Source organism: Brassica napus, unplaced genomic scaffold (assembly GCF_020379485.1).
Source record: "Brassica napus cultivar Da-Ae unplaced genomic scaffold, Da-Ae ScsIHWf_1506;HRSCAF=2102, whole genome shotgun sequence".
NCBI classification, from domain to species: domain Eukaryota; kingdom Viridiplantae; phylum Streptophyta; class Magnoliopsida; order Brassicales; family Brassicaceae; genus Brassica; species Brassica napus.
In genome coordinates this window covers 279,722-301,108 of record NW_026014921.1, presented here as the reverse complement: position 1 = coordinate 301,108, position 21,387 = coordinate 279,722, and the positions used below count along the sequence as shown (strand labels likewise).

Here is a 21,387-nt window from a genome sequence, read left to right as displayed (position 1 = left end):
GAAATAAACAATATCTTGGCGAGTTTCTGGTGGGGTTCAAGTGATAAAAAAGGTTTACATTGGTATGCTTGGAAACGGGTTTCAGTCCCAAAAAGAGAAGGAGGTTTGGGCTTCAGAGATCTAGAGAAGTTCAATCAGGCTTTGTTAGGAAAGCAAGTATGGAGAATTCTACAAAATCCTACATGTCTAATGGCTCGGGTTCTAAAGGCTAGATATTTTCCTGATGAAGACATACTCACTGCTACCTTAAAGAAGAAGGCATCCTATGCATGGAAATCGATACTATTTGGAAGAGATTTGGTACGTCAAGGCTTACGCTATATTGTTGGAGATGACTCTTTAATTAACATGTGGTCCAATCCGTGGCTACCTGTGCATCCTCCCCGTCCCCCTCAGCAAGGATTCAGCAAACTCAAGACGTAAAGCTTAACACTTACTTCAATGAGAACAAGACCGATTGGGACTACCAAAGAATAAGAGAAGTGGTAACTGAAGAAGATTTCAATATCATAGCATCACTTAAAATCAGTGGGAAGACAAGACAAGATTTATTGGGATGGCATTACAATGAGAATGGTTTGTATTCGGTTAAGTCAGGTTATTGGCTCAGCACTCACTTACCTACAAATCAGGAGATACTACCGGTGTTTGGAGATCCACAACTTAAACGGAAAATTTGGAAACACAAGATGCCTCCTAAACTCAAGCACTTTGTCTGGAAACTGCTATCAAGGTCTTTGGCGACAGGAGATAATCTTCAACGTCGACATGTTATACAACAGCCAGTATGTAAGCGCTGCTGTCAGGACGTTGAAACTGAACTTCATTTATTTTTTCAATATCCTTATGCGAAGATGGTATGGAGGGGGTCAGGTATTTCTAACATGATAATTAACGGTCAAACAGCGACCTTTGAGGAAAGGATGGACGCTTGTTTCTCATGTTGTACACCGGGAATGGCACATCTACAAGAACTGCCTTTCTGGATATTATGGAGGTTATGGAAGAGTAGAAACCACTTAATTTTCCAACAGAAGCAGATACATTGGAAGATATTACTTCAGTTGGCAAGGAGTGATGCAATGGAATGGAAGGATTATACTTGGGAGAGCTCAGGATTCATCAGATTGGGTAATGTTTCTTCATACAGTAGATCAGATCATAAGTTTTGGAGAAAACCACCGGAGGGATGGATAAAATGCAATGTCGATGGAACCTTCCTGAGGAATACAGTTGAGAGTAAAGCTGGTTGGGTGTTGAGGAATGATAGAGGAGTGTATATGGGTGCAGTTCAATGTGTTGGAAGGAAAGTTCAAAGTCCTTTGGAAAGCGAAATGCAGGCAATACTCATGGCAATTCAATATTGTTGGGGCAAAGGATACAAAAAGGTGATAATTGAAAGTGATTGCAAAAAAGCTATTGATATTCTACAGAATAGAATGCTACACTTCGATCTATATAACTGGACAAGAGAGATACACTGGTGGCAATCAAAAATGCAGGAGCTAAAAATACAATGGATTCCTCGAGAAGCAAATGGTGTAGCAGATAAATTGGCAAAGGAGCATAACCCTAACGCATCACCTTTCGTTTTTCATTCATATGTTCCAACTTGTATTTCTTCTATGCTACATGCTGATTATGTAAACTCAAGGTTAATTTAATAAAAGAATGACGTTATAAAAAAAAAAACTATACCTAATTAAATGAGTAATAGTATGATAATTTTTGTTAAATATAAACCCTAGGTTTTGATCTTCATGTGAAAACCAACAAGAGGTTAATAACTACGATGATTTTTTTATATAGTTGTATTAATCGAAACAAATATACCAATATGTTTCTACACATTACAACAAACATGCTAGAGTATTCAGTTACAAAAAAAAATACCCATATGAACTTGTTTTCCAATTTCTTTTGAAGATTTTTTTTTCAAGAAGTTTAAATCGCACAGCACCACTATTGTATTTAGGGAAAATTGGATAAATAGGACACTTTGAACTTGGATTTGTCACATTAGGATTTCTAGAAGATATTTTAGGAAAATAGGATTTTAGATCTTGTAAAATACCAAAGTACCCTTAATTTACCAATTATGTTGAATTTAAATTATAAATTATAATAATTTTCGTAATAAATTTTAATGTTAAAATTAAAATCCATAAAAATTAAAAAAAAAAAAAACACTAAATGGGAAAAAAGGAGACGCGGGATGCCGCAAACCTAATTCCCCTTTCTCCTTGTCTTCTCCGTCGTAGACTCGTCGCTCTCCCACGGCGATTTAGGGTTCAACGGTGAGAAGCTCTGTTCTTCGTCGGTGTTTCATCAGCCCGTGGTCTCTACTCTCGTCTCCGTCACCATCCTTTTCGATCTCACTGAAGACACAACGGCTGCGAATCGTTCTTCCTCTTCGTCGGGTCAAATCGATTTTCGAAGTGTTCTTCCATCAATTTCGCCTCTCAATCTCACAATTCTTCACAGAAGGTATTGGATTATATCTATAGATTCTCATATTAAACGAAATCGAAGTGTTCTTCCATTAAAGCTTGATTTTTTTTTAAAATGATTTGGCGTGTTTCTTAAACTAATTTTGTTTCACGGATTGGTTAAACATCTTATACATTATTATTTGTGTGATGATATTGAAACCTTTACATGTTGAACTAATAATTTTGTCACGGTTTGTAGCTATGTCTGAGGAGCTACCGAAGAGGCTTTTTAAGGAGGGCGAGGAGCCCCGAGTTACTCAGATCAACAACAACTGCAGGATCGACTACATAATCCGAAAGTTCCAAGCGTGGCTGCCAAAGGAGTTGGATGTCGTGAAGAAAGACCCGGTTTTTCATCAGATTTTTAAGCTCCATGAGAATGGTCTTGGATACTCTGCGAGGGTGATACACAGCTTCTTGTGTAGGGAGCTGGTGACTTTCTTACAGCACAAGCTATGGTTTGTCTTTGCGAGGAGACCGCTTCGATTCTCATTGCAAGAGTTCCACGCCGTAACCGGGTTTGAATGCGATACTCATATCTCACTTGAGGAGTTTGAAGAGTGGAAATATGATGGTGGTTTCTGGAGCAAGGTTTTGAGGAGAAAAGATGGAACAATTACACTCTTCAACCTGTGGACTAAGGACAAGGAAGCTGTAAAGAAATGGAGGAATGCAGATCGCATACGTCTTATCTACTTGGCGATCATTCTTTGTGTGGTATTGGCGAGAGATGAGAAGGCTAATATCCCCCTGAAGTACATCGCGGTGGTCATGGATCTTGACAGAGTTCGAAGGTATCCTTGGGGAGTTGCTGCTTATGACCTTCTCTGCAAATCCATAGCCAAAAATCGTTCCCAACTGAAGGAAAAGACCACTAGCTATGTCTTGGATGGCTTCTCATACGCCTTGCAGATTTGGGCAATGGAAGCGGTGCCAAAAATCGGGAAGCTTTGTGGAAAAAAGCTGGATAAGGGTTTCAAGGACGGTCCTAGATGCATAAACTGGATGGGAGCTGCGAAGGTGTCATATGAGGAGATCATTCGCTTGGAGGAGATTATTACACCCAAGGTAATTTTATCTATTTATGACGACTCTTTCCGGTTTGAAATGAGTAGTTAGTATCTAACTGTATTTCCCTTTCTTGTGTAGGATGACATCTACCCATACATCTCATGGACAGGAAATTATGATGTTGTCAAAGCTCAGGCGTTTCGCAGAGATGATGATGTGGAGGATGACAGAATCAAGGTTCTGATGGAGATGATAAAGAAGGGGCATGATTTTAGTGAGCATGTTTGGGAAACTGAAGAAAATGAAGTGATTTCTTTATCTCTCGATGACGAATCAGCTGTGAATGATGAAGCAAGCGTGAATGTTGAAGCAGCCGAGAGTGATGACGACTTTCAGACTCCGAAAGGATCAAAAAACGTTGGTTCTAGATCAAAGAGGGGTAAAAAGAGGCTTCCCGATCGTGGTATGGAGAAGAGAAAGCATAAGGTTCTCGCAAGTGGCGCAAAGCAAGCTCCTTTTAATGAAGACATGAAGGCTTTTATGACACAGTTGTTTGAGCACAACTTCTCTGGAATGGAACAAAGGATACAGAAACAGATGGCCGAGACATTTGAGCAGATGCGGACAGAGCTTAAACAATCACGTAAGGAAGCCAGCGTTGAAGTTGAGCTTGGAGAGCCTTCACCGACAAAGCCATCGACGAGCCAGGCACCGTTGAGGAGGTCCACACGCGGGGTAAACAAACACTAGTCTTCACCATCCTCTTCAATGTTATTTTGTCTTGTTTAAGTTCGTGGTTTGCGTGTCTGTTTGTTTTATTGGCATCTAAGTTATCGGCCTGAATTTTGTTGTACTTTATAAGGTCTCGGTTTGTATGTGTGCTTGGTGTGTAAGTGTCCTTGGTTTGTAAGTGTCTTGTTTGAACTTATGTAATGGTCTGGAACTTTTATGTAAAATAATTATGTAATGATAATGTATTTTGGTGTCTCAATTATTGCTTATTTGTCATGAAATAACAGGATGGTTCCGAGACTACATTCGATGTGAATTATAGTGAAGCAGATGATTTGGGTCGCGGGATAGGTACACAAGGGGTTGAAGGGCTTTCTCAGACGTCGTATGTGCCAGGCTTTGATCCATCTCAGGACAAAAAAGAAGAAGACTGGTGGACTCCAATGACTTCGGTCCGAGGTTCAGTGGATAATCCAGTAAAGAAAGAAAAGACAGAGATGAATACAGCTCCACCGCCGTCACAGTGGGAGAAATGGTGCAAAAGAAAAGGTCATGGACTTCAGCTTAGCGATTCACCATTGCCAGAAGATGCTTCTCCGCAGGCGTCACTTTATTATATCTCCGAAGAGTCATGGAAAGGATTCACGGAATGGGCATTAAAGCCTATACCTTTAACAATTGGTCCTACATGCTTTAATTTGTCTGTAGCTACAAGAGTAGTAAGTGCTGGAAAATGGCTTGGAAACGAGGTAATGAATCTTGTACTAACCTTTAGTGAATTTATCTTCCTAACACTTCTTATATGCTATATTACTTAACTTTCATTGTAAATTTTTAGGAGATGGATGCGGTTATGTTTATATGGCGTGTGAACACTACATTGAATCGTTGGGCCCCTCGGCGTGTTGCTTTCATGAGTGCTATGTTTTGCCTCCAAGTAGACGCTGCATACAAGAAGTTTTTACCAAACAAAAAAGCCTATCAATTGCCTGATTTCCTTCTTGGGTACGGCAGAGGAGAGCTTCCATCTCATGGGCGGACTGATCTAGTTTGGGGTGTTGATGTTGATCGACTCTACTTTCCTCTGTTTGTAAATGGTAACCATTCAGTTCTTTTTACATCCTAGTATACATTTCTTCGTTTACAAATTTTTGTGGACTCGAACGCAGGTAATCACTGGGTTGGTGTCTGTGTCAACATCATTGAAAGAAAAGTGGAAGTCTTTGATTGCGGTCGGGGAAAGAACAGACAGTACGTTGAGAAGTTTGCTGCTATCATTCCTAGGATAGTGAAGTCCGTTGCACCACAAGAAAGACAGAAGCAGCTACTCCTCTCATCATATTCTATCGTGGATGTGCCTATGAAGTTGAGATTGAACAAAAGTTGTTGTGATTGCGGTGCATACGCTCTGAAGCACTTGGAATGCTCGCTGCTTGGTCTTGACGTCAGTTTAGTGGATGATGAAATCATTATGGGTTGTAGACAGAAGATTGGAGTGGACTTATGGGAGGCTGCACACGACCCCATCTTTGCTGAGGTTATGACACGATATGTGCCTTCACCATGGGAGAGGTCTGAGGTCTTTGACCTGGAGGATGATTGATTAACTGTGATTTTAGTAGTTTGGTTTGTTAGAATTAGAAAACAACTTTGGCTTTGGTATTTGATTTGAATTAAGAAACAACTCTAGCTTTGATTTTGTATAAATTATGAAACAACCCTATAAAGAACAAAATCATAAAAACTGAGGACCCAAACCCTAAACAAACCCTTAACTAAAACCATAACCATAGACATACCCTAACCAAACCCTTAACTAAAACCATAACCATAGACATACCCTAACCAAACCCTAAAACCATAATACAATCATGATTCTTAATCATACCCTAAACAAACCCTAAATCTGTAATTCATAGTCAAACCCTTAACCCTAAACAAACTCTAAAACCATAACCGTAGACATACTCTAACCAAACCCTTAACTAAAACCAAAGTACAAATTAATCCAACGCCTCAAACACACACCTATTTATTGATTATTTTTGTACATTGGTCACTATCTAAGTACGTCCGTCCACTATGTTTGATAGATGTTTAAACACTAATTTAGAGGGTTCAAAGACAAAGTTCTTGTGGTGTTATCGATAAATTTAGTGACTTTTTCTGCTCTGCCTTAGCTAGAATACGCGTTATGGGAGTATGAAACGACGTAGTTTTGGTTATTTTTTTGACCTAATCTCTTTTCTTCCTCATTCTTCCTCGATAGAGAGATTGCAGCGGCGAAAAGTTGGAGATCGACTCCCTCATGTCTTCAGTAAATTCTTCATTCACTACAAGAGATCGCCTCGCGAAACAACGGGGAATTCCCACAAGATGCAATTGCGGTGAGGCAGTGAATCGTTTCACTTCAAAAACAATTCAAAATCCGGGAAGATTATTTCATTGTTGTCCTTTGGGATCTCAAAAGGTTAGTCATGTTATCATATAACTGTCTCGTTGTTGTCCGATGAGAGTAGAATTAGTCAATCTAATTGTGTATTGGATGTTACTGATGAAGGACAAAACCCACTTGTTCAAATGGACTGACAAGTCAGTTGTTGAGGAGATTGAAGACTTCCAAGACCTGTTTGACGTGTTACTCGTTGACAATTCCGAGTTTCAGAAATCAGTGAGAGCTGGTGAGGCCATGATGACACGCCATGAGAGTAGAATTCAAGAGATGGAAGATGCAATGTGCCATTGCGAAGAGAAGACCTCGGAATGCATTAGGGAACTTAGGGGCATAAAAGCTTTGTTTGTGTGTTGTTTGGTGATGGTCTTCTTGTACCATATCTATGCATGATGTTCAACAAAGGCAGCGACTTCGCGCACAACTACTTTTATGTGCTTCCTCAACTTGTTGTTTCTTTTTTTCAAAGTTAAGACCATGTTTCTTGTTATTTCGAGGTGATCATCATCTTCTGAAACGAATTATTTTGCAATTACTTTGGTTATTACTAGAATAAATCGATTTGTCTCTATAGTTTAGCAAATACCAAATTGTCAAATAAGTTCTTAAACAGAAGATCAAATTGTTTCAAAAGCAATAAAGAAAAAAACAGAGACAGATGCAGACACATAACAAACTAGATGGGTAAATCGCATGTTCCTCTCTTGTGTCCTTCAGTTCCACAACGGCTACACTTATGCTTTTTATTCTTCTTTGATCCTTGAGAAGATGCGATCTTGTCTTCTACTGATTCATACCTTCTCTTTACTGGTCGACCAGCACTCTTTCTTGTCTTTGGTGGTAAAACCTTTGCAAGTTTAACCTCAGCAGGGACATTCCATTCTGACTCTACAACTGCTATTGGATTAATGGAATCTGCATAGGCGGTTCTCCACGCTGCAGTGCTGTATAAGGCGTCAGTGAATCTGTGCACTTCCATACCTGTCAATCTCAAAAAAAACTTGATCAATATGAAGTCTATATGATGAAAATCCCGAAAATAAATAATTCTCAAGTATTCATGTGTTTATACTTCCATACCTCGTGAATAAATTGCAGGAATGGCGTGTCGGCAAGGAATTTTTCCTATATCATACTTACCACATGTGCATGTTCTTCTTTCCAAATCAACATGACAATCATATATGTCTCCTTTTACAACCGATCTGAAGTTGTCAACCTTGTAAACCTGGAATCCTTTTGCCTTCACAATTCTCCTATCAATCTTTCTCTCCACCTTAGCGGTTAAAGGATCTAGATGCTTTGAGCTTAACAAGCGACGCTCATAGAACCATCGAGTCAACAGTTCTCTTATACTATCAAGCAAAGGAATAACCGGATATTCTCTAGGTATTCTAAGAACTGAATTTATAGACTCTGCAGGGTTCGTGGTCCTAATGTCATACCTGGAGCCAGGGAAGAGAGAACGAGCCCATTTGCGCACATCAGCCTCCCGTAGATATCTTCCAAGCTCAGGACTCATATCAAAAATTTCGGTGATACGTTCTTGAAATTCAGTGTATCTATATGCCCGTGAAGCCTTTTCCACCAACGCAGTCAATCCTTTTGTCTTGAAAAATGAGACCACATTGGTCAATAAGTGATGAATGCAAATTCCATGTGCTGATCGAGGGTAGACAGTCCCAATAGCTTTAGAAATAGACGCATTTCTATCTGAGACAAAAGCTAGGTCTTGACAATCAGCAATAACCACTTTCAACTGTCTGAAGAACCACCCCCATGAATCGTCATTCTCTGAATCAACAACCCCAAATGCAATCGGATACAAATTAGAGTTACCATCTACAGCAGTAGCAACAAGAAGTGTCCCTTTGTATTTATTTTTCAGAAAAGTTCCGTCAACGACAATCACCCTTCGCATTGCATTGTAGAATCCTCTAACTGATTGCCCAAATGACATAAATAGATACATGAATCTTCCCTTCTCATTAGTTTCATAGTGAGTATGCGTACCAGGATTTGCTTCTTTAATCATATGCAAATATGCTGGTATTTTAGAGTAACTGCGATCTGGTATACCTCTAGCAGCTGCAATAGCAAACTCACGAGCTTCCCAAGCGTGCCAATAAGTAATCTCACAACTATGCTCCATTCTCATAAATTGAATGATGTCATTCGGTTTTGGGCCATCGTTTGCATCATCAAATCGATGTTGTATCAGAGTCCCAATTGTTCTTGCTGATGCTGTTTTTCCGAATTTCCTTTTCTTTGAAGGAGCACATGAATGTCTTCCATCACATTGGTTGATCATGAAATATGTAGACCCATCTATTCCTTCTGCACGCACAGTCCAGTTGCACAATGCATCCTTACATCGAATATACCACCATTTTCTCGTGGATTTGATAACAGTGTAATCGAAATTATTCTTCATCGCCAAAATTTCCATTGTTGCCTTCAGAACCCCTTTACTTGTGAAAATTTGATCCTTCTTCACGAAGTCTCCTCTCCAAGCTCGACCATCCTTATCACTGTCTCCATTGTTTTGACAAAGTTCAATGTTTTCACTCCTTAAAGGACCGCAACCATCTGCAGCGACATGATTCGTTCTTTTAACAAAAGACTCCTTTGACGGCTTGACAAACTCTGCTCGATTTATCTCAGGAACTTCTTCATCCTCAACATTACTTGAATCACAAGGCTCCTTATTCAAATCGATATTGACTCGTTCCTTTTGATTTACACCAGAAACAGAGAACATCACACACAAGGTAGTAGACGATTCCCTCTTTGCATAGCCCACAAAATTAGATGCTTGCCGATCATTGGTGATAATAATAGGAGGATTCCCTTTTTGATTCAACAACGAATAACTGAACTCGGCATTAATGGCATTATGGTCCACCCCATAATCCTCACACACCATTATCTTGAGCTGCTTCAACGTAGTAGTAGTTGCTAATGTTACCATTCGACCACGCCTTTCTTTGTCTACCACGAAACTCCAGTCATCACCGCGACTACACATCCATTCACCCGATTTGACATAGATTAGAACCATGTTGTATTGATAGAGAAAAGAGAGATGATTATGTCGATGAAGAAGAGAGAAACACAAAGAACGACGACAAAAGATCGTGGGAGAAGGAGAAAAACGTGGGAGAAAATATTCTTGGAGATATTTAGGGAAGATTTAGTTTAGATTTAGGAAACATCTTTAACCGATTATGGAAGTTTCCATATTTTTCGGATTTCCTGTAGAATGTATAACCTATGTAAGTCAGAACACAGTAGAGTAGATGTGAAACATATTCTTCCCTAGGCGCCACATAAGGTAAAAGACAGACCATATCATGGCTCCAAATATAGATAGGGTATATCAACGCATTGTGGCTACATGTCGTTATCAAGCTAAAGGTATAAGAAAGACATCTTTCTTGATTATAACGTAACGTAACCTAGCTTTGGTTAGAATATATAAGAAAAGATAGGTTACGTTGTATACCAAAGATATATCTATGTATAAACATTAGTAGCCGAATTCTAGACTAAGTAGATGACCAGAATGAGTATTGTAACTGTAGCTAGAAGATGAAATAAAATATGATTCATTTTAAAAAAAAACAATTTAAACATATATATTGTCATACTTATGTTTCCAATAGTTTTGATATTTTTTAACATTTTTAAAATTCAGTTTACTATTTTTTCTATTAAAAAAGGGTAAAATATGTCCAGAATTGTCCAAAATATCAGAAATCCTATTGTGACAAATAAAAGTTCAAAGTGTCCCATTTTTCCAATTTTTCCTCGTATTTATCACCATCATTCATAGCCATTTGCAAGACTTTTTCAAAAAAAAAATGCATTCATAGCCATAACTGCTATAGACAATGAACAATTCAATATTTATAGGACACTTGCATTTAAATGAAAATCCTAAGCTGGATTCAAGATTCATAGAACACTTACTCTGAATACAACCCACAAGATTATATGTAGAAACGCATTTTTCCCCATCTCTGTAGAGTCCTTAAATAAATCCATCTCAGTCCATTAATATTTCACGCAGATTATTGGTTTTACGTGTTACGAAAACACCTCTTTTTAATGAAAGATGACATCAACATTCATGTTTATCACTATTGAGAATTTGTTTTGGCTAGGAGATTGTCCCAAGTGTCAACGAGATTAAAGAATCTACTCTATTAAAAAGGGGAGGGAGGCTTTTGAATTAAGTATTGTTAGCTTCTTTTTTTTTGTTACTTGGCTTGTTAGCTTTTTTCTTTTCATTTTCTTTAAACACCTAACTTGTTCCAAAAGAAACCACCATCTATTTTATACATGATGGCATCTTTACAAAATATACGCACATAAATACGTGTGGTTCGAAGCATATGAAGAAGTATAACGCAAGGTGTCGGTATATTCTCTATGCTTAAAGAAAATGTTACGGTTGTAAAAAAAATGTTACGTAGAAATGCATCAATTTGGGCATTATATGGTTAAATCATACTTTCAAAAAACATTGTTATAACTTATATATAAATACATTGATTGGTTGAGGGGGTAACATAATATATATGTTTGATAATACATTTTTATAAACAATATTATCTGGATAAAAACATACACAAAATAGTAATATAGTATCATGCAAGTGTCGGTCTACCAAACCCACTATTCGACTGCCATAGTTATAACCGCTCCATCATCAATAAAGCTATACTTTCGCATACGTATAAGTTATAACTGACTCAAATGCTTTGCTTTTGTTATTTGATGTGTATATATACACAGAACACACTTTAATTGCCAGATCTTTAATTAATTTTGAGTTTTTGACATTTTTTTTGAACTATACAGGGATATCATAACCCCACAGAAGTAGTCTACACTAGTCATGTGTTGCCACGTGTCGGTTCTTTGTCTCTGCCGATGCATAAATGTTAATTTTTCAGTGACTTTACCATATTAAATTTTTGCTTTCAAGTTAATCACCATCAAACCACAAGCTCTGATTTCACCGGGGTTTTGACATAATTGGTCGAAGAGAAAAAGTGGAAGCTCATATGTTAATAACCGAATCTGTCCGAGCTGTTGAAAATTTACAATGACTACAAGAGATGTATATATCTATATCACAAGGTACTATTCTTTCCTGAATTTTCTCATCATGTACATGTTGATGATGTAAAACTCACATCTATTATTGTTATCTTTTGGATTTGTAGTAGAGATTTTAAAACTTGGTTAACTAATTTAAACGTTAAAACTAGCTTTATAAGCTGAAACTAGTAAGTTTAGTTCAGATTTTGATAATGATAACACAATGATCGATATGTAATCGCATTTAGATATGATATGTACATGTAGGCGTAAATTGGGTATATACGAAAGTGTTTAACAAAGATGGAATATTATTCGTTTCAAAAAAAAAAAACATGGATCATTATAAGGACAGAGGAGACCAGAAGAAGAAAGAAATCTCGTGCGAAAGATGCCAATAGAGATGCGTTGCAAGTGCAACCTACGAGGCACTTATTACATTGATGTGATTATTGATTTCTTTATTACATACCCAAATCTATCTAGCTTTTTGTTTATTAATAGATTTTAATTTACATTACTTCTTTACACTATATAAAAACATTTTATCTCTGTATAACTTTAAAAAGATTACTTCATTTAAATTATCTCGAAAATTATTAAAAAATATTTTGATCATTACTTATATATTAGACTGAATAAAACATGTTATTACACATAAGATTGTTCACCATTAAATAATATTATTTAATTATATATATATATGTGTATATATATTTATTTTACTATAGATATCTTTTAAAATCTTATATATATTATCAATATTTAAAATATTATTAAATGACCCTCTTGCATTTATGCACAGATATAAATATTACAATGTATATATATATATATATATTATCATAATTTATTATACTCTTTTAAATATATATGTGAATTTTCTCATAAATATCAGTTCAGTTCAGTTATTTTTTAGAAATATTAGATCACATTTATTCTTTTCAGTTATGCCGTATTTGTTTCAACTTTAAATTAACCTTTTATTTAATTTTTTTTGGTTTAGTGTCTTCGATTTATAATATATTTTCTTCAGATTATTTATAATTTGACATACCTTAATTTTGAAAATAAATAGAAAATAAATGCGATTCGAAGTTGCACAAATGAACATAACTGAAAAATTTTAAAATTTCAACATATATATATATATATAAATTTCTTACATAAAAAATAAATAGTAATAATTTGTTAATATATCGTATTCACTTGTACATTAGTTTTGAGTCATTTGTATGCACAAAATTAAATAAAGTATTATAAATAATACTATGTTACTACTTAGACATTTGTTTTTAGTATAAGAATTTGAATCCACTGATTTACTCATTATTTGGGATATTGAGAGGTATATATTTGTATAAATGAACCAGAGCTATTTAAAATATTTTATCTGATCAAAATTATACTAATAGAAAAAAATTATTTATATTTTAAAATAAATAGCTAAATTATTTTGTGAAATTATATATATATATATATGTATTTAAAACTTATAGATATTTTATGCTGTTTTATGAAAATTTAAAGAAAATAAAATTTAAATTCATTATGTATGTAAAATCTATGTATTCTACAGAATAGTTATTTTTATTATTTAGGGGATTTTCTAAAAAAAACACAACGAAAACTAAAATTAATTTTTTTAAAGAAAAATCAATTAAGAAAAAGTATACATTAAGTGGATTTTCCTGTTGATGTCATATTTTTAATTGATTTTGAAACATTAAGTTCTCAGATATTGTCTTCTACCCCATATGTTTTCTAAAATATAAGTATATATATTTTTTTATCTTTCACATAAATTAAAATAACATATTAAATTTTGATTATCAATGTATTTCTTTTGTAATTAATATAATTTTAATAAACACAATTATTATTTTTGAATTTTACAATATAAAAGTATGTATTAGAAAAAAATTAAACACATAAATCTTTTCGAAACAAAGATAGAGAAGAGAGAGCAAATGGTGATTTATTATAGGTTGTTGATATATTTGTTATTTTTTCACCCTAATTATTTGTGGTTAATTTTTATGTAGTAAACAATTTTATTTTTATCCTATTTACATTAAAATTTATCATTTTTCATAATTTATAAATAGAAACTTGTTTTATTTGATTTGGATACAAAATAAAAATAAAATTTTAATAGAACTTTAATTATTTTTAAAGAAATTTAAACTTAATTTTTCACAATAATAAAATATTATGATTCACTTGAATTTTACTCAATTTTTGTTAACAAAAAAATCAATAGTATAACATAAAATACTCCCTCCGTTTCAAAATAGATGATGTTTTAGAGAGTTTTTGATGTTTCAAAATAGATGATGTTTTCATATTTCAAGGTATCTTTTAACTTTATCAAAAACTGTGTAACCAATTATATTTTGTAGTATATTTTGTGATTGGTTGAATAATTTTTAATTTATATTTTAATGATACTTTTTAGATAAAAAACAAGTTTCTTAATATCTGTGTCCCAACCTAAAACTTCATGTATTTTGAAACAGAGGGAGTAGTAAATTAGGGTGTTGAACAAAACCCATTGTATGATATAAATTAAAATGTATATTGAATTATTATGTAGATGAAAGAGAAAATAATGTGTAATCTTAAAAGGTAAAATTTAGGATGTTGAATATACAAACCATTGTATATATGGCCATATTCGTTTACCTATCGCGCGACCTGCAACCTGCAACTTGTGACCTGCGACTGATCGCAGGTTGTTGTTCGTTTTGCTGTCGCATAACTTGCGACCTGTGATTGGTCGCATGTCGCTTCGTAGGTCGCAAGTCGCAGGTTGTTGTTTGTTTTGATGTCGTGGATTCCATTCAAGCCGTCCGAAAAAACAGTGACTAAAAATTAAGAAAATTTTGATCACGTGACTGGTCGCAGGTCATAGATCGCAGGTCACGCGACACGTAAACGAACATAGTTTTAGTCGCAGGTCGCAAGTTTAGTCACAGGTCGCAAGTTGCAGATCGCGCGACACGTAAACGAACTATTCGCATGTTGCAGGTCGCACGACCCGTAAATGAACATGGCTAAAGTGTTTTAAAGTGTTTGACTTTGAAACATTAAAACTTGTTCTCGAAATTTGTATTATTATAGGAGTGAACTTCTTACAAATAACCTTGAAGTGAATTTACGTGCCTGTGACTGTGACTTGTATGACATTCTCTTCATTTTCATTTAGTTGCTAATACAATGAACTTATCCATCTAATGATTCTAATCAATAAATCAATAAGAAGTAAGAACCAATGTGGACACATATGTCGGCTTTTGGAAACTACTGTTATTTTCTTTATTCGCTGTAATCAACTCTTAATTGACCTAACCAGAAATAAACAAAGGCTTTATGCTAAAAATCAGTTAGATAAAAAACAATTATGTATTAGTACATGTTTTTTTTGATGAAAGACATTGTGTTTCTAGGACACATCACAAATACACATAGATTGTCTAGAAGCGTTGACGTCACTTCCCATAAGGCGCGAGTGGGCCTTTAGGATGTTGTAAGCCCCGAAGTACAGAAAACGGAACAGTACCAAAAGCGATTTTTTTTCATAAATATACTTATTTATAATATACTAGTTGCATTTCCGCGCTTCGCGCGGGATGTATTATATTCGGTTAAACATGAGTTTTGTTTGTATATACTTATTGGTTTAGTTATTTTATAAATTTATTCTTTATTTTTTAAAAAATTCTAACATATATACTATTTATCATTAAGTATATTTTTGTATTTTTAGATATGTGCTGAATTGGTCTCAAGAAGTTGAAACTATGCATGAATGTTCAGTTTTCGGTTCAGTTCATGTTTCTTTTCCTCGGTTTTTATTTTTTTGGTTTTAGAATTATAGGAACCATTCAATTATTTATGAAAGTTTCTTTAGTCTTGGTTTGGTTATTTTGGTCTTTAGTTTAGTTCGGGTACCAATCATAAGAACCAACTAATATCCAATAAACTTTTGGTTCCAATTCGGTTCTGATTTTTGGTTAATTTTGGATAATTCGCATAAAAATCAGATCTTTTCAGTTTTGGGATTTAATATTGGATAATCCATATAAATTTTAATATTGAAACAAATACTATTTGGATAATTCTGTTATTTCGGGTAACTTAAATAATTTTAAATATTTTGGATAAATAAATATTCAGGTATTTCATATTTTATTAATATTATTTTTTGGTAATTTAAGATTAAATATAATTTATAATTTAAGTACTCATTCATTTTTCTGTTCGGTTCTAACACGGTTTTATTTTTTCAGTTTTAGAAATATATGAACTGCTCGGTTATTTGTGAAATATTTCAGTTTCAGATTCATTTTTTTGTGGGCTTCGATTCGGGTTTTTCTTCTTAATTAATATGCTGAGCATAGTTGAAACCATAGTGACAGTGCATGTTTTGTTATTTTTTGTTTGCACATTTTTATTGTATTTATTTATTGCATATGTTCAGTGGTGGCACATATTTTTTATTTCAATTTTTCAGGTATTTGGTTTATAAATAATTTTTTAATTTTTTGGTAATTTTATAACTAAATAGAATTACTATTTTAGGTTCTTATTTGGCTCTATGATACGATTTTGATTTTTCAGCTTCAAAAATATATAAACCGATCGATTGTTTATGAATTTTGGTTTAGTTTTGGATTGTCTTTTTTTGTTGACTTCAATTCGGTTTTTGGTTTTTAATTTATATGCACGCATAGTTGAAATGTAAGTGGTGTCACATGTTTTGTTATTTTTTGTTTGCACATTTTTTTATTGTAATTTTTTATTTGTTGCATATTTATTGTTATGGAAATAATGTGTGTTGAGAGACACAAAACTTAACCCTCATTGTAAATATGTTTTGGGCAATTCTGTGTGATTATGTTTTTTTTGTGTTGTGCCCAGGGGCAAAGCCACTCACAGAGTTAGGTGTACACGTGCACCCATAAAAATTTGGATAATTAAAATTTTGTTGGTTAAATCTGCATAATGCTATTAGATAATGTGGTTAGAATCATCTAGTGCACCCACAATTAACCCATGTTCGATCCTTAGATAGTGTTTTGTATATTTTAAATTAAATGTGCACCCAGTCTAAAAGAGTTCTGCATTTGCCGCTGGTTGTGCCTTTATTTTGAGAGTGAATGTTATATTATGATATCTAGGAAATCGTGTTATAGAAAGAATTTTATGGGGTTGATGTTATTTCATGTGATACTTTATACTTGCCATGGTCCATGAACCGCGAGTCACCAGAGAGCCTCGTGAAATTATCAACCATCCATCTCACCTTCTTTGCGTTTACCTTTCATCTACCAAGAGCATGTCAACGCCCACGAGTTCACCTTCTTTCTTCGCATTCCAAGCCTCCCCAACAGGAGCAATCGCACCTCGACTGGTTTAGGACAACATTCGGCTTTCAATTCAGTTAGACGTAGGTCACTGTGGGCAGATAGAGGATGTGGAATTTTTTTTTTTGATAAGAAGAGAGAATGTGAAATGATTTGATAGAATTTGTGATTTTTAGTGAATCCAACTATGGTATTTATGGTTATAGGTGTAGTTTTCAGATGTTTCCATGGCGGTGTGAGTGAACTAATGCGAGAGAGTGGAGGTAGTGATGAGAACGACATTAATGAGATCATTATAGTGGTTGACTGAATTTAGAGGAAAGGCGTTATGTAAACCGACAGTTTTTGTTGGCTAATTTGTTCCGACAAGATCGAAGAAGAAATACTTTTGGACCGAGATTCTGGAATAATGATAGGCCCAAACAAATAAATCAAATGCAACATGATGCTTTCGTAAGTAGACGACCCATTTTTCAGAAACAAAGAGTGAGGAAACAACGCCACGTGTCACATTTTGGAATAACCTTCGCTGAGGTGGCGCATTGTGGAGCCTTTCTAGTCAACTTTATTAGTATAGATAATGATTTTCATAAAACAATATTTTGATTAAACGATAAAGAGAAAAACTGAAAGATAAAAGCAAAAGACAAAACTATAGACATGTCTCGTGAAGCAATAAGTGAAAAAGAAGTGTTATTCTTTGTACACCATTTAATACAAAGCTATTTCCTACTCATAAATCACAATATGATCTTATAAAATGGGCGAATAATTTTTTTCTTATAAAGAATAATATATATATTTGTATTACTACTCAATACAAAACAGACATATTTATGATTTCTAAATTTAATCCGGTTAATTTAGAATGTATTATTAACTTTGCTTCCGACTTTTAATATTCTTATAACATGCAACATTAATTATATGGAACTATATGATATAGAATTTTATCCATGACTTCAAAAGTTCGTTAATTCAGTCGTGTCATGTATTAAATTTATTAATACCATTAGCTTTCCAAATTTTATTTTATTTTATTTTTCTATGTAAAATAATTCAACCTTTTTCTTTCAAACGAAATAAATAAAATAAAATATATGTTTATGTGTTATTTAATTGTCAATATTCGGTCTGCTTCTCCTCCATCTTCACTCCTCTTCTCCTTCTTCTGTGAACATTCTCTCTCTAGACACTCACATTCATTCTTTGCTTCACTCTTTTAAAAATCACGAGATCCCCATCTCTTTCGCTTTTCCTTCCCATGCCTTTGTTCAGAGTATCCAATCCTCCTTTCATCTCCACTCTTCTTCGCCGTCTCCATTGACGACGCTAATACCAAGAAACCTCTATTAGAGTGTTCCTCTTCGATCATTCACTTGGTTCGTTTCTTCACCGGTTTTAAAAAAAATGTCACATTCAGGTAAACCGGTTATTGAATCTAACAACCGTCTCCGTGATTCATTAACCTCCGACATCAATAAACCGGACTTTCGTGAGCTGGATCTCGGTTCGCCGGTTTCTCCGCTTCGTTCTCAGCCACGTGGACTCACTACAACCACAACCACTACAAGCAGCAGCAGCAGCTCTAGCTCTTCCGGATCTGTGACCGGTCGGATTAGACATGCTCCGGTTACCGGAAGATCCGGTTCGGTTACTGGTAGTCAATCCGGTTCGAGATCGGACTCGGTTACTTCAAGCTCACAACAACCACTCATCTCCTCCTCTGCTACTTCTCCATCTACGGCGGCGGCGAATGTACTTCCCACCGGAAACATTTGTCCCTCCGGTAAGATCCAAATCACCGGAATGACACAAAGCCGCTCCAGAAGCGACGTTCTCGGATCCGGCACTGGAACGTACGGCCACGGTAGCATAATGCGAGGCGGAGGAGGAAGCAGTGTCTCTCCGGCGAAACCCATCTCCACCAGACAAGCACTGAGCTCGCCGGTTACTGTCGGTGGCTCCAGCAGAAGCAGTTCGGATCCAGAGGAAGTGAAGAGAGTAGGCAACGAGATGTACAAGAAAGGTCTGTTCAGTGAGGCTTTGAAGTTGTACGATAAAGCTATAGCTTTATCACCGACAAACGCTGCTTACCGGAGCAACCGTGCCGCCGCATTGACGGGTCTTGCTCGAATCGGTGAAGCTGTGAAGGAGTGTGAAGAAGCTTTGAGATTGGATCCAAACTATGGAAGAGCTCATCACCGTTTGGGTCTTTTGCTTATTAGGTAGTTTCTTGTCTGAAACTCAAAAGCTGTTTGCTGCTTTGTCTGAAACTTCATTGTTGTGTCTCGCTCGCAGATTAGGACAGGTTGATAGTGCGAGGAAGCATCTTTGTCTTCTTGGGAAACCATCAGATCCTATGGAGCTGCGGAAGCTTGAAGCAGTTGAGAAGCACATGAGCAAATGTGCAGATGCGAGGAAGCTCGGTGATTGGAAAGCTGCTTTGATGGAAGCAGATGCAGCTATTGTTTCTGGAGCTGACTTTTCTCCACATGTAAGAACTCAACTTAATGTCGGATTAGATAGAATCAGAACCGGAATCAAATGTTATGTCTTTGACTCTTAAACATGCAGCTAGGTATGTGTAAAGTAGAAGCACTCTTGAAACTCCACCGCCTTGATGATGCACAATCAAATCTTCTAGAAGTTCCCAAAGCAGAGCCGTTTCCAGCACATTGCTCGTTCTCTGGCATAGCCTGTGAAGCTTATACGTACTTTGTCAAAGCTCAGATCGAGATGGCTCTAGGAAGGTTTGAAAACGCAGTGATGGCTGCTGAGAAAGCTAGCAAAATCGATCCACGGAGCAACGAAGTTGCCATGTTACACAATACTGTCACATTGGTTGCTAGAGCTCGTGTTCGTGGTAACGATCTTTATAAATCGGAAAGATACACGGAAGCAAGCTCAGCTTATGCAGAAGGCCTTAGGCTTGATCCGTGCAACGCTATTTTGTATTGCAACCGAGCTGCTTGTTGGTTTAAGCTTGGAATGTGGGAACGTTCGGTTGAAGATTGTAACCAAGCGCTGCGTTTCCAACCACGTTACACAAAGCCTCTTCTTAGGAGAGCTGCCTGTAATAACAAGGTACATAAGAAGCCGGTTCTTTCGATTAGTTTGGCTTGTAGTTTGTGCTTGAGGTTTTCTCTGTTGAACTGTAGATGGAGAGATGGGCAGCTGTAGTGAGTGATTACGAAGCGTTGAGGAAGGAACTACCTCATGACAAGGAAGTTGCTGAATCTTTATTTCATGCTCAAGTGGCATTGAAGAAATCTCGAGGAGAAGAAGTTTTGAATATGGAGTTTGGTGGTGAAGTTGAGGAAGTTTATAGCCGTGAACAGTTTAAAGCTGCCATGAATCTACCAGGTAAAGAGACATGACATATAATTGTCTAGTTGTCAGTGATATATTTTCTTGATACCTTGTTATTGAACCCAGGAGTTTCGGTTATACATTTCTCGACGGTCTCTGATCATCAATGCAAGCAGTTATCTCCATTTGTAGACTCGCTATGTACTCGTTATCCTTCTATACACTTCCTCAAGGTAAAGTTACATTACTCAAAAAGTATTTCATAATAATTCAACTTAGGAAGCTATTGTCTCTAAACCTATCTTTTTTTGGTTAGGTGGACATCGATAAATGTCCTTCGATAGGTAATGCAGAGAACGTGAGGGTTGTACCAACAGTGAAGATATACAAGAACGGTACTCGAGTAAAGGAGATTGTTTGTCCAAGCAAAGAAGTATTGGAGTACTCTGTGAGGCACTATAGCGGTTAATACTAGAAAAATTCACTCTTCTAGGACTCCTCATTACCCTTATGAAACTTCTCAAATAATTCCACTTGACTTCTTAAGATGCTTCATTAGTGTAGAGTGTCAGCTCTTTATGATTTGTTCATTCATTCTCCCCTCTTTATTGCCCTGTGGATCTGTCTCTCTTCTCTTCTTTCCATTCATTTTTCTCTGCATAGGCTCCTTCGTCTAGTTTCACTTGTTTAGGTATTGAGAGATGATGCTAGTGGTTGGAGATTACTTTGTGTACATAAGAGAAGTTTGTATGTGACTGAGGAAAGGGGCTTTTACTGTAACGGGCAAAAGAGGACTATTTGGATCCTTCATTTTTTTCCTTTTAGAGTTAAAGAATGTGAACCATCTTGTCATTTTAATTCTCATCTTTTTCACAACATTTTCATCAATAAATAACATAATTTTTATTCA

The 21,387-nt window shown here is 35.7% G+C and overlaps 3 protein-coding genes across 4 annotated transcripts; 2 read left to right on the top strand and 1 right to left on the bottom strand.

The window, feature by feature from the left end:
- The first annotated feature begins 1,983 nt into the window (after positions 1-1,983).
- LOC106354120 lies at positions 1,984-6,140 on the top strand. 2 transcript variants are annotated; one of them, XM_048772233.1, is made up of 4 exons: positions 1,984-2,487; positions 2,692-3,560; positions 3,642-4,238; positions 4,523-6,140. In XM_048772233.1, exons 2-4 carry the CDS (start codon positions 2,694-2,696, stop codon positions 5,051-5,053), a joined length of 1,995 nt encoding a protein of 664 aa, XP_048628190.1. In that variant the 5' UTR covers positions 1,984-2,487; positions 2,692-2,693; the 3' UTR covers positions 5,054-6,140. The 2 variants fall into 2 exon arrangements, with proteins under 2 accessions (XP_048628190.1, XP_048628189.1); XM_048772232.1 differs by lacking the exon at positions 1,984-2,487 and having other exon boundaries at positions 2,599-3,560.
- A 988-nt stretch (positions 6,141-7,128) lies between these two features.
- Positions 7,129-10,510, bottom strand: LOC106449764. The gene is made up of 2 exons (XM_048772239.1): positions 7,768-10,510; positions 7,129-7,668 (listed from the first exon to the last, which is right to left on the bottom strand). The coding sequence occupies exons 1-2, from the start codon at positions 9,746-9,748 to the stop codon at positions 7,364-7,366; spliced, it is 2,286 nt and encodes a 761-aa protein (XP_048628196.1). The 5' UTR covers positions 9,749-10,510; the 3' UTR covers positions 7,129-7,363.
- Positions 10,511-18,303: 7,793 nt separating this feature from the next.
- Positions 18,304-21,387, top strand: LOC106451598 (TPR repeat-containing thioredoxin TTL1-like). Its single transcript, XM_013893547.3, has 6 exons — positions 18,304-19,393; positions 19,467-19,662; positions 19,743-20,252; positions 20,327-20,531; positions 20,604-20,710; positions 20,794-21,387. The coding sequence occupies exons 1-6, from the start codon at positions 18,576-18,578 to the stop codon at positions 20,944-20,946; spliced, it is 1,989 nt and encodes a 662-aa protein (XP_013749001.1). The 5' UTR covers positions 18,304-18,575; the 3' UTR covers positions 20,947-21,387.

Excerpts from the sequence above, each read along its gene's own strand:
- LOC106354120 (XM_048772232.1), top strand. The coding sequence starts at position 2,640 with ATGATATTGAAACCTTTACATGTTGAACTAATAATTTTGTCACGGTTT. Across the intron at positions 3,561-3,641 it reads AGGAGATTATTACACCCAAG|GATGACATCTACCCATACAT; the intron begins GTAATTTTATCT and ends TTTCTTGTGTAG. Across the intron at positions 4,239-4,522 it reads TGAGGAGGTCCACACGCGGG|GATGGTTCCGAGACTACATT; the intron begins GTAAACAAACAC and ends ATGAAATAACAG.
- LOC106449764 (XM_048772239.1), bottom strand. The coding sequence starts at position 9,748 with ATGGTTCTAATCTATGTCAAATCGGGTGAATGGATGTGTAGTCGCGGT. Across the intron at positions 7,669-7,767 it reads TCCTGCAATTTATTCACGAG|GTATGGAAGTGCACAGATTC; the intron begins GTATGGAAGTAT and ends TGAGATTGACAG.
- LOC106451598 (XM_013893547.3), top strand. The coding sequence starts at position 18,576 with ATGTCACATTCAGGTAAACCGGTTATTGAATCTAACAACCGTCTCCGT. Across the intron at positions 19,663-19,742 it reads GAGCTGACTTTTCTCCACAT|CTAGGTATGTGTAAAGTAGA; the intron begins GTAAGAACTCAA and ends TTAAACATGCAG. Across the intron at positions 20,711-20,793 it reads CTTCTATACACTTCCTCAAG|GTGGACATCGATAAATGTCC; the intron begins GTAAAGTTACAT and ends TTTTTTGGTTAG.